Genomic DNA, 16,843 nt, shown 5'->3' on the forward strand with positions numbered 1-16,843 from the left:
CTAGCCTGCCATCAGATAAGCATTCAGGAAATCCAAGTGTCCGATCCTATATCCTTTGCAGTGTCCTCACTCTGTCACACGACTGTATCAAAATACAGTAATGCTGTAGGGCATATTCTTGTTGGAAAAAGATACTTAGAGACCATTTCAGTAACTGTCTTTCTTGAGACTTCCTGCCTTTTAGGTAAGTTTTGACAGGAAACCATATTGGAAACTAGAGATACATTGACACTGAGAATATCAGGATTCTGAAAATGAAGAATGCTTTTCAGTCCCCTATCTTTGTGTTCAACAGACTATGTGAGTATGGTGAGACTTTAGGGAAACACTCATTTAAAAGTCAAGGAATTCTAAAAAATTGTTTTTCTGTCCATATCTGTTTTATGAAAAATTCTCTTACTTTTTAGGAAATGTTAGATGCCTGCTCAGTCTTTTATGTAGATAACTATTTTACTTTCCTTGACCTGGCTACACTTAATTGTATTTAATTTCTGAAGTTTATATTAAGGATTGCTCTTAAAACTCTTGGGTTTTGGTAGCCCTAGTTATCCATCCACTTGAGAAACTCATGCATTAAACACTTCAAACAAGTTCAAACATGTATCTCTTTCAAGTATACAGAGACTGAAACTACATTATAAACACCTTTTTTTTTTCCTTTATTTTCTGTTTTGCAGGTAGAAAAAATAACTGGCCACCTCTGCCTGAGAATTTTCCTGTAGGTCCTTGTTTTTACCAGGATTTTTCAGTAGACATTCCTGTAGAATTCCAGAAGACAGTAAAGATTATGTACTATTTGTGGATGTGTAAGTATTTTCTTTTGAAGAAAAATAAAGTGCCTGTTCAAGCTTGTTAATGTATACCTGCTACTTTGGCTTTTGGAGCATCTGTAGTGAAGAATTATTTTAAATCCAGAAGCCAAATATTGAAGCAAAATTTTATGTTAACTTCAGTTTTAAAAGTATTGAATTACATCATAAAAGCTTCCACAGAAGGAAAGGAGGATTATCCTAGGGCAATTTGGTTCTAATTTATTGCAATTGTCTGGTTTAAGTTTCTCCAGTTGTAAAATGAACTTCAACCATTTATTAGCTTAGAAATAATTCTACTGGTTTAAAAATCAGCTTATTAGTGTTAATGGACTTTTGAGTTCAAGATGTATAATACCCATTTACTTTAATATACATAATTTTGTATAGTTTAATATGGCTTTCATATAGCAGAGGCTTAATATCGCTTTACCCTATTTTAAGAAATAGTGTCAATTATCTGAAGAATCAGTCCATGTTAAAGCTATCCTTTGTAGGCAAAGAATGCTCTACACCATCTTTGTAAGATTAATTTTGCCCTCACTGGGTGTCTGTGTTTTTACTGGAGAAATACTGGGTTAAAGAAGTGTGCAGATGTCATAGTTGTTTCTTCTGCCTTGTCCACTGTGATTGATATAAGACTAATAAATACTCTGACTCTGACAAAATTGCAAGATTTAGATACTTTGATGCCTTTAATATATTTTCAGCTTTCCTAAGAAAATGGGGATTTCAGATGTTTTCTGAACTTTTTTTTGTAGCTTAAGATGTAGGTAGGAAATCTCCATAACTTTATACATTACTCTGGTAATCTTATTGCTGTGATTGAACCATGTAATTGAAACACATGAAATGAGCAGGCTGCACTGAATCAAATCAATTCCACTGCATCAATAATCTACAGCTTTCTATATTCATTGCTAGATCGTTAATCTTCAGATAAAGCAACTATAAAGCATTTGACTGGTCACTCTCATAAAATTGACAGATAATTGAGATGTATATGAAATCTAAGGTGAAATACTCAAAATTTTAGGATGGTTACCAATTCTGGCCATTTGCAGGACTGAATTCTGAAAGTGGATATGCTTCAAATATGAGGTGAAGTTGGGCAGTTAGAATTGGAATATTTATACTCTTCTTAATTTTCCTTTTTATGGCAACAAATAAAGAAGCAATATTATATTATATTATTTCAAAATACATAGGACCTGTGCTTTTATACTGACATGACTGTCTTCTAGGTAGGCTGAGGTTTCAACCAAGTCTTCTTGCATTCTTTGTTCTTTAGCTGTAGTCTCTCTGATTTACATGTATTACTAAGGAAGGCAGGAATAGGGCATAATAAAGGAAAAAAAAAAAAACAAAATCTATTTCACAGTAAAAACCAGAAAGATAAAAAAGATTGGGTGTAGAACCTCATCCCTTAGGGTTGGCTGTTGAATTGGGTCTTTTTGTTCCTAGGATTGCATCTGTGTGCTTTGGGTAATTTCTCATTGACTGCTTATCCTCTGAGGAGGTATTTATTCCCATGGTAGACCTGCTTCTGCTTGCCTCTTCTTTTTCCTCTTCCAGAACTTCCTATGTCTTGTAAGGTCTAGGGGTTCTGTGAACATAATCACATTTGGATAAATCGAGTACTGCATTCTCCACACTTTATAAAGTAGTCCTTTTCCTTTGTAGTAGCCCTGGGAACAAACTTACTCAGTTAGTTTCTGTATTTCCACCATTAGTATTAGTTTGATATCATCATTCTTGGTTTTTATGTCTCTGAGGAAACTTCTTTACCTGTTTTAAGATCCATATGCTCTTCCTTTCATGAGAAAACAACACTGTTTGTATCCCTATTTCATTAACTCATCCCTCTTGTCTCCTTTTGTATCAGAAGTCAGAGTTTTCTAATTCGTTGATGTGTTTTATCTTTGCACATTTTTTCCCCAGGGGGAGACTTTTTTTTCCAAGAGACTGAATGCTCACGATTTTGTGAACTATAACAATCAATTAGCAATGACTTTTCACAGTTGCCATTGGAGCTTTTCTATTCTATCTTGGCATTGTGGCCATTGGTGCTTTAAGGGCTTACACATGAAAATGACAGTTTTCCTAGCTCATTAGCACTGTTTAGATCTTTTTGTGCTATTACTGTGTCCAGCGTCAAGTACAATGTCTCTTGACTTGTGCTAACAGTCAAAAACAGACTCAAAAGCATGTTTTCAAGCTACTTTCCCCACAGGCTGATAGCATGTGCCTAATAAACACCATTTTGATTTTGAAAGAATATTTCGTATTTGAAGTTACAAATGGAAGAGATTCTGGTAGAAAAACAATACACTGAGGTGCCAACTTTTTTTCTGTTTCTGTTCAGGAGATTTTAATCTCATCCTTTGTCTGAGGATATGAGAGATCGTGTGTCTGTATACATATCAGTCTGTGTAGATGTTTGTTCTGCCTGTCCCTGAGAACCTCCAATGATAGACACTTCACAAACTCCCTCCAAGCCTGTTCTAATGCATTGCTAACTTTTAGAATTAGAAGATGTTTATTAGTATATTAATTTAATTCTCCTCTCCTGTGTTTGATCTTTCATGTTCTATCCACTGTTGCTATGGAAAATACATTTATGCCCATTAGTCATCTCCTTTTGCCTTACTTAGCATATTTCACTCAGCCTTTCCTTGTGGGTGATGTTTTCTCAAGGTTTGACTGGTTGCTGTCATACAAATTCACTGTTAGTCCGCTCCATATTATTATGTGTTTTTTAGTGTGTAGCATCAGGAAATTTTTAAAATGTACCTTCACATTTTAGATAGCACATGTTTATGTGCTAATCCAAGGCTGTTTAATGGTTATGTTACTGTTTTAGAATCTATTTTTTCCCTATGGAAGATCTTCCTCTTTTTTGTAAGGCATGTTAGCACATCTCTCCCAAGTAAGCAGAACAGACTAAGAACAAAAGCCTAAACAACATCTGAAGCTCCTTGGTACTCCAAGATTATGTGTGATCAAACTTCACTAGCCCAGTCCTCACTTGTGAGTTGCCTTGTGGTTTCAAAACTCTCCATTGTACAGGCATCCCATTTGCCTTCAGGCAGTTGCAATCCAGGGTGACAGTCATGTGTCCTAATGTGGACTTAGGTTTCCTGAAAATATAATCAATGAAATATTACTGAAATTAAGCTTAGTACAAAAATTTGTTTTCATATGGTCTCAAATGGAATAGCAAAATCACCTTAATAATGTACATCCGAAATATCTTCAGTGCAACTTGTGATTTTTTTTTTAATTTACAACTCTCTTTCAGACATTTATGGATGATAAAGTGTAGTTAATTAAGACAAGGAATATACATAAAGGAGAATTCTTCTGTTCAGGGAAGTTTATACCAAAAAAAAGTAAAGTATTAATATTTATTAAACTAATGTATTTTTCCATTGTTGACTCTTATTCTGGCATGAACACCTTTTTTTTCAACTTCAGCTGCTTCCACACACAAACTAGGAGAAGGCTTTCTTCAATCACACAGGGTACTCTATTGTTACAGCTGTCTATTGTGAGGCTGTCATACAGAAGTTGCATGTTGCAGACTTCTGACTAAGCCCTAGGTGATTTCAGCTCCCAGGTAGTCATTATTTTCTAATAGCTTGTATTATGGTTTAATTTGCTGAGGCAAGTAGGTGGAAGGTACTTTATAACTGTTAACCTGAACCTACAAACACGTCTGTTCATATAAGAGCTTAAGCTTATGTAAGCCTACATCCCTTAGTGAAGGCGTGTGCTCAAAGCATAAGTGTAAGTGATTCTCTGTATCTTGCAGCAGGCAAGTGAATGGCAAGCACAGTGAAGTGAGAATTGTCAGTCAAGTCTGCTCTCTTCCTTTATTGCTTGCTAATACTTGTTTTGTGCTGTTGAGACTGTTACTGTAGTGAAGCCAGACCCCTGTGTTGCTGGTTTCAGTATCAGTAGTGGGTGTGATGCTTCCCCCTTTTCTGCACTGATGGTACTCTTTTAAAACTTGTCCTGTTAATTGCAGTTATTAAAAGAAAGTAATTTTGTAAAGTTCAGTTTCCACCAGAATTTGAATGTTTCTAGTAACATAGGGGTCTCGATGTGTTCCACTATTGAGTAGAAAAAGAGAGAATACCCCTTTCTTGTACGTATCAAAGGAAGGCAGGAACTGGGATTTGTATAGTTTCTTTTGCTTTGAGGCAGAAACACACAAATTCGGAAAGGAGTTGGTTTGCCTACCCCTTGGGGCAGTGGTAAGATACATAGGTGCAATAATTGCCTTTTATTTTAAAGAACAAAGTGTTTTGATTCTGGCAGCTCTTACTGGAGAATATGATTTATCTGAGGAAATGTTTTCACTTTCATCAGTCTTCCATGCAATGATCTGTGCATCCTGCTTTTAAGAGTTTTTCCCCATTGTGTTGATTTAGAGCTCAAGTCATGATTAAGACAACAACAAAGAGTTTCAGGATTCCCTTTTTCAGAATCTTTAGTATCTTGCCTGTTCTGTTAACCTTGCTATCCAGGAGAATGACTAAAATGTTGCTCTGTTGAACTTAAATAAAATAAAATCATTGCTGTCAGCAGCAGTTTGTGCAATTATAAATACCCTACTTTATCTTGATCTGCAAGGAAAGAAATTGTTCTCTGAGGCAGCAAAATCCTTCCTGAATCACTGGTTATTGCTGAACAAAGAGAAAAATTCTTGTTCATCTTTGAAGTCTAGCAGAACTAAATTCTGTGCCAGATAGCATGAAGGTAGTAATTGTAATGTTTCTTAATATTGCCTTATTCTGTTCTAAGAAGTAAACTTAATTGAAATAAAATGTAAAGTCATAATGCAAATGCATTTGTTTTTAGTAGAAATTGAATAATTACTATGTAACAAGGTCTGTCAGTGAGAAAATTATACTATTGAGCTAACAACACACCACCAAAAAAGGCAGGTATTGTAAGAAAGACCAGTGTCCTAAGAAATATTTGAATATACAAGATACATTAAAACATCTCGAACAGCTTCTTGCAGACTATATTTTACTGAAGAACATTCTTAGTAACTGGGATATTTGTTTTATTATATGGAAGACAAAGAGCTTTCTGTTGAAAGATTATTTGGGAAATTTTTGTTTTCAAATTTGAATGTGTACAGTGTCTATTTTGTGATGCACTTTGTTCACTTTTAAGCTTTCTCAAAAAATATTCAGTAGTCTCATAAATATTTGTATTCAGTTATTACTGTAGAAAAGAATCAATTATCTGTAGAAACCTCTTTTTTCTTAATTTATTGTTTGAAAGTATTTTATTTTTATGACAAGATATTTTCCATTGCCAGGTAGCTGATGGTACTTGAAATTTCATGTTGAGTGCTCTTACTTGTGAATACAGGGTTTACCTAAAATTTAGAAAACTATAAAAATCAATTTATTATAGAAGGCCTTGAGATGGTATTGGTATTGTCTGCATGCTGATGTTTTGTTTAAAATGCTGTTTTCTTTAAATGTTTAAAATGTTTTAAAGTTCAGGTATAACTTTAGCATTTGTAATAATTTATTGTTTAAACATAATTTAATTAATACTATTTTGCTTTTGCTTCTACAGTCCATACAGTGACACTGTTTCTTAATATCTTTGGATGTTTGGCCTGGTTTTACGTTGATGCTACACGAGGGGTTGATTTTGGATTGAGTATTCTCTGGTTCTTGCTTTTTACCCCATGTTCTTTTGTCTGCTGGTACAGACCACTTTATGGAGCTTTCAGGTAACAACTTCAGCTTGACTTAGGATATTTAAAAACTTGTCTAAATGCATTAACATTCGAGAATTTGCTTGATTATCATGATGATAATCCTTTAAAGTGCTTTCATTAGAAACAAAAATTATGTTTGCCATTAATTCGGTTGTCGAATTTGAAATATAGATGGCAGTAGTTAGTAATACCATGGAATATCCTTTAAAGTATTTACGGTTTTTACCACAGACAAAATATTTGTCAGAAATCCTTAACTTTGTTGAAGTTAGTAAGGGCTGGTAACAGTTGCAAACAACATTCTCTCATTAAATCTCTGTTTCTACACACCAAGAATTTGAGCAGATTAGTAGTCAATAGTGTGTTAATTTTTTTCCTTCCTGAATGAACTTCATGAATAGCTACTTTTAAAATCTTGTATTTTTGTTATTTTAAGTGATAGACACTTACTGTGTCTCTAATTGAAATAGCCTGAGATTCTTAAGAATTAGTAGAGCAGGTATATATTAGACAAACTAGTATTTTTCCTAGTCTTAGCAATCTTTGCAAACTTCAGAAGCATAAGGTGTGTGATTAAGAAGAGAATGATGTGTTTGCATGCAAAATTAAACTTTTTCTTAGTGAAGATCAGCATGTAGAGATTTCAAGTCCTGTACTCAGGAAGTTTTGGGTTTTTTTTTTTTTTTTACATTGAAGCGATTCATCAATCTTTTAATGATGGCCAGAAGTTGCAATTAACTTTACCATTTAGACTACAGGAAGTGTATCTTTTTGCTAACCAATGAGGTATTGCTATACCCACAAATCTTCGAGGAATCATATAGTTTAACTTGCATTTCTTGTCTAAAAAATCCGTATCTTTTCTTAGAAAAAAATGTTGGTTGAGGAAGGAAAACTCTACTTGCATATTCAACTTTCCGTCAGTTGCTCAGCTGAAAATGAAATAGTTATTGAACTGAACTGGTTGTACAGAAATTACAAAGTCCCTTCTGCAGGAAGGGCTGTTAAGGACAAAATCTCTTTTTGTGACTTAAATAAATGATTTCTGCTTTCTTTAGAACTCTAGTAGGAAGCATTTCATATGGTCAATGTTTTTGACAGTAGTAAGTTGAGTCTTCATTGAAATTCTGCCTGTACATTTATATTTGGCTCATTTTTTTAAATTTATTTTCAGTCTTTGTAAGGCTGGCATTTTAGTAATTTACCAGGAAATGTATTTTGTACATTTTACTTTAAAATAACAGCTGCTTCAGTATTCTGGTGTGCCATGTGTTTCAGTAATTCCATATGAGATCTTCTTTCCTTTCACAAGTTAAATATTCTCTTCCCATCCTGCTATCACTGTGAACTTCACTCTGAAAGTGGTGCAGAATGCAAACTTAAATGGTTAGTTGAATGGTCCTGCTCAGGGCTGAACAGAACTATTCTCACCTTTCTTAGAGATGCAGGTGGCAAAATCACTATATTAAAGAAAAAGAGCAGTTCTTGTAAATAAACACACTAAAAAAACACAGAATTGCTGATACTTCAGGACACTTGATAAATGAAAGTACTTTTTGCCCAGTTAATGCAGTAAAATGTTAGATTGGTACTACAGAATATGAATAAAAATAATGAATTTTCTGTCTGCTTTAATCTTTTTTCCCCCACCTCTTTCAGGAGTGACAGTTCATTCAGGTTCTTTGTGTTCTTCTTTGTATATATCTGTCAGTTTGCTGTACATGTACTTCAAGCTGCAGGATTTCAAAGATGGGGAAACTGGTGAGTACTCTTGTTTGCCATAGTGTTGTACTGTCTGTAAGACAAACACTCTTACTTGAAGTAACAACTGCAATACAGTCTATGTTTTCAAAGGAATAATCTTGTGTTCACTAGAATGTTACATTTAGCTCTCAAAAGAAAGCATTTTTGGAGTGCTCTTGACTAGGAGCAGTGGGTGAAATGTATCCAAAGAATGTGAGGTACTGTTACTGGGCTACTCGAAGTTTTATCCTTCAATTTAAACCACTTTGAACTTACTCTTTCATACATTACCTCCTCTATTTTTGTGGTGTAAGGAGTTATTACTCATTCTGTATTTAAGGTAAAGGAAAGCAAAAATTTAGACATCAATAATATATTGTTTGCATATTTTTCATGTCATTAGGTATTTTTAGTTATATTTATATACTTGCTTCTTATTGAGAAATTTATGGCTAAAATTTGTAGAATGACTTAACAAGGCATTTGGGTGAATATTGGCTATTATTTGAAGAGTACATTGGTTAGAGTCACATTCATATTCTGCAATAAGTTGATCTTTCTTTTAAATGTTTGCAAATATATAAGCTTTTACATGAAGCTTGTATGGATATTATCTTTTATTTGTTTTTTTTTTTAATAACGTGGAAAAATCTTATTCATCTTAATGCATGGGTTTTGTTCATAAGGCAGCCTGCTTTTTAAATTTTCAGGTCTGAAACTGTTGGTGTCTGTTGGTGTTTCAGTTTTGAACAAATGGGGAAATGCTTGAAGTAGATACTTATTTAGCAGGTTTTTTTCTGTTAGTTCATCTGATGCTCTCTACTTAAAAAAAATATATTTACCTCAGTTGGGAAAGCATCACTGTGTGGATACAATTAAATGAGTCTTCATATAGAAGCTGTGTATGTGTGGTATTCTGTTCTGTATTTATAGAAGTTAAAAACTATCTTTCTAGGGATACTTTCTCATCTATGAATTAATGTAGTCTTGAATCAATCTGAAATGACAGTTGAGAAGCAGCTTTCTAATTTCTCCACAATTTTGCTCAAGGACAATAATATTTACAACAACTTTTCATACAGTTTCACTGCATTTTCTGTGGAAAAAGTGGAAATTAAACTTTAAAAGCATATCATAGAACCAGAATACGCTTATGTAAAATTCCCATTATTTTTCTTTAAAAATGCTCAAAATGGTTAAGAACCAGGAGGTTATGAAATTTGTTTTGGTGAGGGTATCTGAATAAATAGTTCATGGGCTGTACTAGTAAAATTTGTTATTTCTCCTTCCTTCAGTGGATGGATTTCATCTCTTACTGGACTTAATAAGAGTATTCCTGTTGGCATTATGATGATAATCATAGCTGCACTTTTCACAGCATCTGCTGTTATCTCACTAGTTATGTTTAAGAAGGTAAGTTACGTATTATTCCCCTCTTTTGTTTCCTATATTTGATTTGGATTTTGCTTTCTGTTTTGAGAGAGGTACTCTTTCACAAAGTAGTGGGGATTAAATTACATTCTTCAAGGTGAGCCTTGCCTATTAACATTTGTACAGTTTTGTTTATACGTTGTGGAGGTACAAAATGCTGTTTGTACAATGCAGGTATTTTCTGCAAATGGGGAATGATAGCTCTGAATTAGAGAATCTGAGAGGAAACCCCACCACAAAGGAGTAGGTGAAAGCACTGGACACTGTGACTGTAGCTGTACATGCCAGGTTGTCCATCAGGCACAGAGAAGTGTGACTGAAATGATTGCTAAGTTACAGCTCTTATCAAAATCATTCCCATTAAAATCAATAGAAGAGAGAGATGCTTAGCACCTCAGAAAAGGATTTTTATTTCTCTATCTCTGTTTTTTAATATTTTATTGCCAGCTAATGATGCAGGAGCATGAAAACTCAAGGAAATAAACTCTTTCTCTATGGTTACTTCTGGTGAATTTCCACCCAGAATATCTAAGTATAGATATTGATGCAGTAGTAGTCATTGAGATAAATGTAACTGAGAATTCTGATGATGATGTCCTGGCTGGATTCCAGTAATTCAATTTCAGTTATAGTTAGGTTTAAGGATTTTACACATGCATAAATTATTTTGACCTCTTCACCGTAAACTAGAAATTATACATGTGTGCCTGGAGATGTCCTTTCTTGTCTTCTGTAGAAATACTCTATACATGAGAAGAAACAAACAAGAAAAAAGTATGGTGGAATATGCTTTTACTTTTCTTATCAAAGATTCTTTCAAAAAATCTGCATATTCATATATTACTTGGTTTATCTTTATGGATGAGAAGTAGTCACATTTATAACAGAGAAAAAAGTTATGTTAATTTTCTGGCTACACTGGAATGAAAATGTCTTCATAGTATTATTTAACAACCTTTTTGTGACTTAAGTGAGTGAAAAATACCATTTGAATTTCAATACTTAGATAATTGGAAGTTAATCAGATTTTTTTGTCAGGTTTTGTGGTTTTTATTTTGTTACATACCATATTGCTAAGAGTGTTTGTAAGTCATATTGTTTATTCCTCTGGTTATTTAGCAGAGCTATTGGTCATCACACTAGTTCTGCAAATGTGTAACTGTGTAATATGGATATTTTGAAATTTTTAATATTCAGTCAGAGTGTTGCTTACTCTTGTTACCAATCAGAGTAACTAAAATGTTTCTAAATATTGTTGTAAAGAAAAATTCACCAAATATACCTCACATATATTAGTGACCATGATGAGACCCCTCTGAACTTGCAGATAATTACAGGTAACCCCCACAGTCAAATTGTGAGTGCAGCAGGACAATGAAAAATTCAAAAGTTTGTGGGAAAAAATTCCATGTTCTCATCTCTGTATTCGCTCAAACACATGAACAAATCACATTTCCCCACCTCACAGCTCTGCTTTGCGTTGAGACTTTGCTGTTGGTCTGCTAAGAAATGGGAAGCGTGGCACCACTTTCTCAGTGCTTTTCCCCTCCGCAGGTGCACGGGCTGTACCGCACGACTGGCGCGAGCTTTGAGAAGGCGCAGCAGGAGTTTGCCACGGGAGTAATGTCCAACAAAACTGTACAAACTGCTGCGGCCAATGCCGCCTCGACAGCGGCCACCAGCGCGGCCCAGAACGCCTTCAAGGGTAACCGGATGTAGAGAAACAGTCACCCTGGTTCTCCTCAACTGTTCTTTATTTCCCAGTCACTTACTGTATTCCCTAAATGCCTAGATCAAAATCACACAGCATGTTTGTTTCTTCTACAGCTGTGCATGGGTTAAATGGGAAATGGTTGGTTTATTTTATTATAAATTTATTTATTTTAAGAAGAAAACCAATTTTTCCTCTTCTTTAACATGTTGAATTCTGCAGTGTAAAGCTTTACATATTTTATGGAGGATAAATAATTTCAACAATTGGCCTGAGAATGAACTCTGGTATATAATGATCAAATCAATGTAATAAGAATCTAGAAGGTTTTTTAGCAATTCACACCAGTTGTTTTTTTTAAGTTCAGGAAAGCAGTTTGGATTAATGATTTTTTTTTTTGCAAGAACTGACTTCCCTATTTCTGCCATAAGAAGTGGGGGTAATAAGTGGTCAGTAAGAAGCGACTGAGAGATAGAGTTAGGTTTGACTATTGTTTTTGCACTTTCAGCAACTGCTGGGGGTCAAATACAAGTAAGGCAGAGAGTATAAATTCTTTTCCTGTTTGGTTTTGTTTTCTTTTTATTAGGTAAGTCTTTTTATATAAACCTGTAAGTTTGCATGAATACCGTTGAGTTACCTGATCTTTTTACCTGTTTAAGTAGTGTTTTGGTCCAGAATTTCCCTGTGCCACTTTATAGCATTTGTTTATATGTATTTCCATGGAGTATTCTCTACCTGTGGGAAATTACTATGGGGCATAAACATTCTCTGTAATAGAATAGTTCAGTTTAAGGAAGTTAACTGGTGATTTCAATCACAGAGCTAAATGGTTATGTATTTGCTGTTTTTAACTTCAATATTCACATATCCCCTGTCCCTCTTCTATGTGTCGTGGTATTTTTATTTGGGATTTTTTTTTTTTGTTAGTTTTTGTTTGGATTTTTTTTCAAGTATAGATTCATGTTAAACAGTGGTACTAAATCTCTATCCTGGACAGTCACTCTGTTTACTGCCTGTCCAAAACACTATATATACAGCATTTAATTTTCTAACAGGTATATTGTCTAAAACCAGGCTCTTGAAGCAATGGCATTTAGCAGATACTTGAATGAACTTTAATATTAACTCAGCCATCTCTGTGATGTGATTTAAGCTATAGAAAAAAGTTTTTAAACTATTTGGATTCGGCAAAGGGAGAGATGTTTATCTTTATTAAAGGTAGACTTTAACTCATTGAATTGGAGGCCTAAGAGGTTAGACTGATGCTGTGAAACTAACAATCCATAATGGTACACATACCATCACAATATTTTAGAATATAATACAGTCAGGACTTGGTATAGTATGAGTTTCTCTGCTTTGAAGACCTTACATTTTTGGATTGCCTCATGAGACTTACATACAATACTTACACAGTTTTTCAAACTCTTCCAGGAAATGGAAAAATTACATCCCATAACCTGTGTAAGTACACACCATGGCTGAAATTAATTCAGCTCTTAAGGTGAATCATAACACAGCATAAAGTTCTGAGGCCCCTCCACATTCTGAAAGTGGACTGAATTTCAATACACTGTATTCTGTTTCAATACACTGTATTCATAATAACAGAAGTTCATTTAAAAAAATACTCCCCTAGCTTAATCTCTGAATCAGTAATATACTGGTAGCATGAATTCTTCTATTAGTCTCCTTTCATTTACTAAATTCTTTAAAACACACTTGAATTTGAAAAAGCGTTGTAGTGTCACTTATGCTGAAGTTCACATTAATGAATATACTTGCTTAAATATTCTATCTAACAAGGCTGTTAAAATGTCATAATAGTGGACATGCTAACATTGAACTTAAATTTGCGTGGAATGTTTTTTAATCTTTCCAGATTAAAGTCACTGTCTTCTGCTGAGACTGGGGGACCATCATTCTAGAAGCTATATATCAAGATTATTCTTTTCATATTTTAAACTTAACTTGAGGGTTGTGTCTAGGAACTCTGCTATGGATTACTTTTAAATCTAAATTTTGGTATCTCTTGGATTGGAATCCTAGGAACATCATCCTTAGAATTTAACTGAAGTTGAAGATTGCATAATAGCATAGATTACCAGAAAAAAACATCAAAAACATTAGGAATAAAACCTGAATTTGACAGGTAGATTTTTTTTCTCAAATGTTTGAAGGGTCTTTGAGAAAACATATGTAATGTTCTGTGTATAAGAATTGTTGATTTGTAATATCATGGGTTGAATGTACAGATTTAAGCCTTCTGAGTGAAATTCAGGGTTGTGTCACATGTGAATTCTTTAAACCAGAAATCTGTGACACTTTGCAACCCAAAAGGGAGGAAAAAGTTTGTTTAGCTTTGATAACAGAAGGCTAAAATTTGTTAAAAATATTTTGTATCTAACAAAAATTAGATTTTACAATCTCTTATTAATCAGAGTATGGCGCCCACTTGAGTTGTCTTTTTGTAGTATTGTGACAAACAGTACAAGGTATGAAGTTTAAACACTGGAATGTCAGTAGTCTTTGATTTGTAATTTAGGAGTTGTTTTTATTTATCTGAGGATGTTTGTATATTTTGTAAATTACTAACAATGTTCAGCCATCCTGGTGAATGTCATGGTTCTGTACAAATGCACTTCTTCTGTCCCTCTGTTGCATGTCTGGGTAGTTCAGAAGTTTTGTATATTTATTGTATTAACACAGTGTCATAGAATAAAAAAAATACTTTTTTCCTAGGTGTTTGCTCTGTATAGTTTTGACCAATAATGGGGATTTTTCTTCTAACAGTCAGGGTGATGTGCAGGGAGGATGATCTATGTAAAAGTCTGACTTGCTTTTTATAATTCTGTATATAGATGCTGTATTTCTGCTAAAATGGTGAAGCAAAATGTCCACTATCAATAAATCTGGTTATAGAGAATTAGTCTACTCAACTGTTACGAAGAAAATTCTTAAAATACTTGCAGTTTACCTTCTTGTGCTGTAAACTCAAAAGGGTTAAAATTAAACATGCTCTGTCATGACTGAATGGAATTCTACAGGTATTAAGTGACTCTTTAAACATTATTGAAAGTAAAATGAAGTTGCTGAAAAAAGTTTTGCCGTGGTAGTATTTATTTTCCTAATTTCTGCCAGTGAATCAACATTTCTGTGTTACTGCCATCCTGCTCTTTCTTTTTTTTTTCAGTCACTAGCACAATCTGTTGATTTTTTTTCATGTAATGTCAGTTGCAGCACCTGCTCTCTAGTACTCGTCTTACTACTGGGTTTCCTCTGAAGGGCTGAGTGACTTCATCATCAAATGCGATGTAGGTAAGTTTGCAAATGCGTGATGCATATTCATGCAGTGATACAGTGAACAGTGCTCTGAGGTATGGTCAGGATTATTTTGGGAGATGGCAGACGTGTTTTTGAAGACATTTTCACATGCATGCATCAGTCAGTATTGACATTCTTCATCCACTTGATCTTTGTAATTTACAGATCTAGAATGGCAGTGTCAGCAGACTGAAGGAAGAGGTTTTGTACTTTCTTGTAAATGTAAGCATGGTTGTGCCATATGATCCAGTCATGTTTTATGTTTAGAATTATTACACAATTTTAGTGCTCTTCATGGGACGTAATTCCTCCGGTTTGCTTAGGTTACTCCCTCAAGAAGTTGTAAGCATGGAGTTGGAAAAGCATCCACACACTGACAGAAAAGCATGGGTCAAGAGAATTGTACTTAAAAATACTCAGTGATACTTCTGGGAAGATATTTCTGCCCAAGGAAAAGGCACACACCTAAAAAGTAATATTCTGGTTATTAATCTGTAGTATGGCACAGTAGGTCACATAATTAATTAGGTTTTTCATTAAAACATGTATGAATTAGTTTGTACATTTTCCTACAAATTAATTTTATGTCTGCAAGTAGCTTCTATTTTCATAATTAGAAAAATCAGGAAAATTGACAAAGGTAGTAGTGCAGATCTAGCTCAGCAGCAAAAGCCAGTGAAACTTTATACAAGGATTAAACTAGGTACGATGTCACATGATACTGAGGGGAAAAGAAAAAAGGCATTGATAGGGATGTGTAACTTGTGGCTCATGCTGCCACAAGTTACACATACATTTTGTTCTGGAAAAAAAAATTCCAGCAGTTTAACGGAAGACTATACTGCTCAACTAAAATAATGCTTTGTGTTGGATGAAAGTGATTACATGGAACAGTTGTGGTTTCAATAGTCTCTCAATACACTTGGAGTTGGCTAAGAAATGAGTGTATGTGTATATATATAAAAAAATAAGTGTACTGTCCCGCTTTTGGTGAGTGCTCCTTCATGTTCCTGTTACATTACACTCTGATGTGAAGGAAAATACTTCAGTACAGAGGAGCTGCTCTTCACAGCATTGAGAATACCAGGTTTTACTTTATATCCATGATTTAAGAAGGGAAACCTCCAGCTGGAGAGATGGGAAGTATTTGGGACTGATTTTTATTAATAAAGTTTGAAGCTGTATTAGTTAAAACAGGGCTGGTGCAGGCCTGGAAGACAGACTGGCCTCAGTTACTTGTGGCCCTGCACTCGGCTTTTCTGCTCTGTGACCCTGTACAGCTGGAGTTGGGTAGGCAATACTGGCTGGAGCCCAGACCACTGTACAGAACAGCTGCCTCTGACCACTGGTGCCTCTGTGGCATCAGCTGCTCTGCCACTGCTCCAGCTGGCAATGCTGCTAGTAGATTTTATCATGTTTCTAGCCTAATTAAAGAATTGTGTATGTCTGAGCTGTAGTCATTGTACACATGCCAAAGCATGGTTGCTGTTTTTTAGTGCAGAAGTGTTGTCTTTGCTGTGGCTGTATTTTTTAGAAGAATGCATGATGTTCTTTTTAGAGGAGCACATGATGTTTTCAAAGAAAAAATACATATCCTGGGTTGGGCAGCGGGGTGACACTTTTTGCCCAAGTTAAGAGAACAACCGGAAGTTGTCAGAATACAGAATCATGGATACAGAATACAGAATCATCTATCCACAATTAGGATAGAAAAGACCTAAATACTCCTGAGATCATCGACCCCAGCCTAAGACCTGTGTGATTAAATCTGGCATTCTTTTTCTTTTACCTTGGTCAGACCATGTTACTGATCCCACCACATCTGAGTGATACTTTAAGCCAGATATTGATTCCTACACTCTCATAATTTCACTGATACAAAGATATTCCAAGTAAAAGGCATTTGTTTGAAAATGAGCTTTCAGTGAACTGCAGAACAAGACAACATCTTTATATTCCTGTGAATCTGATAATAGACATCCACTTAGTGATTACTCCACTATTCTAAACCCAGCTGGAGCTTGGAGAATAAGTTACAAGAATATGGAAATGTGTAACAATACACACAACTGG

General features: G+C 34.6%; 1 protein-coding gene across 1 annotated transcript in view; it reads left to right on the forward strand.

Annotated features, from left to right (window-relative positions):
• The window catches only part of SCAMP1 (secretory carrier membrane protein 1), a 41,404-nt gene extending 26,857 nt beyond the window's left edge, over nucleotides 1-14,547 (forward strand). The window contains exons 5-9 of the mRNA XM_054287566.1: nucleotides 678-806; nucleotides 6,414-6,573; nucleotides 8,221-8,322; nucleotides 9,600-9,717; nucleotides 11,290-14,547. Of these exons, the coding sequence (XP_054143541.1) occupies nucleotides 678-806; nucleotides 6,414-6,573; nucleotides 8,221-8,322; nucleotides 9,600-9,717; nucleotides 11,290-11,454 (674 nt within the window). The 3' untranslated portion in view covers nucleotides 11,455-14,547. The remainder of the gene's footprint in view (nucleotides 1-677; nucleotides 807-6,413; nucleotides 6,574-8,220; nucleotides 8,323-9,599; nucleotides 9,718-11,289) is intronic.
• The last annotated feature ends 2,296 nt before the right edge of the window (nucleotides 14,548-16,843 follow it).

Source organism: Melozone crissalis, unplaced genomic scaffold, assembly GCF_028551555.1.
Source record: "Melozone crissalis strain CALT ecotype California unplaced genomic scaffold, PUWL_Pcris_2 ptg000005l_1, whole genome shotgun sequence".
Lineage (NCBI taxonomy): Eukaryota > Metazoa > Chordata > Aves > Passeriformes > Passerellidae > Melozone > Melozone crissalis.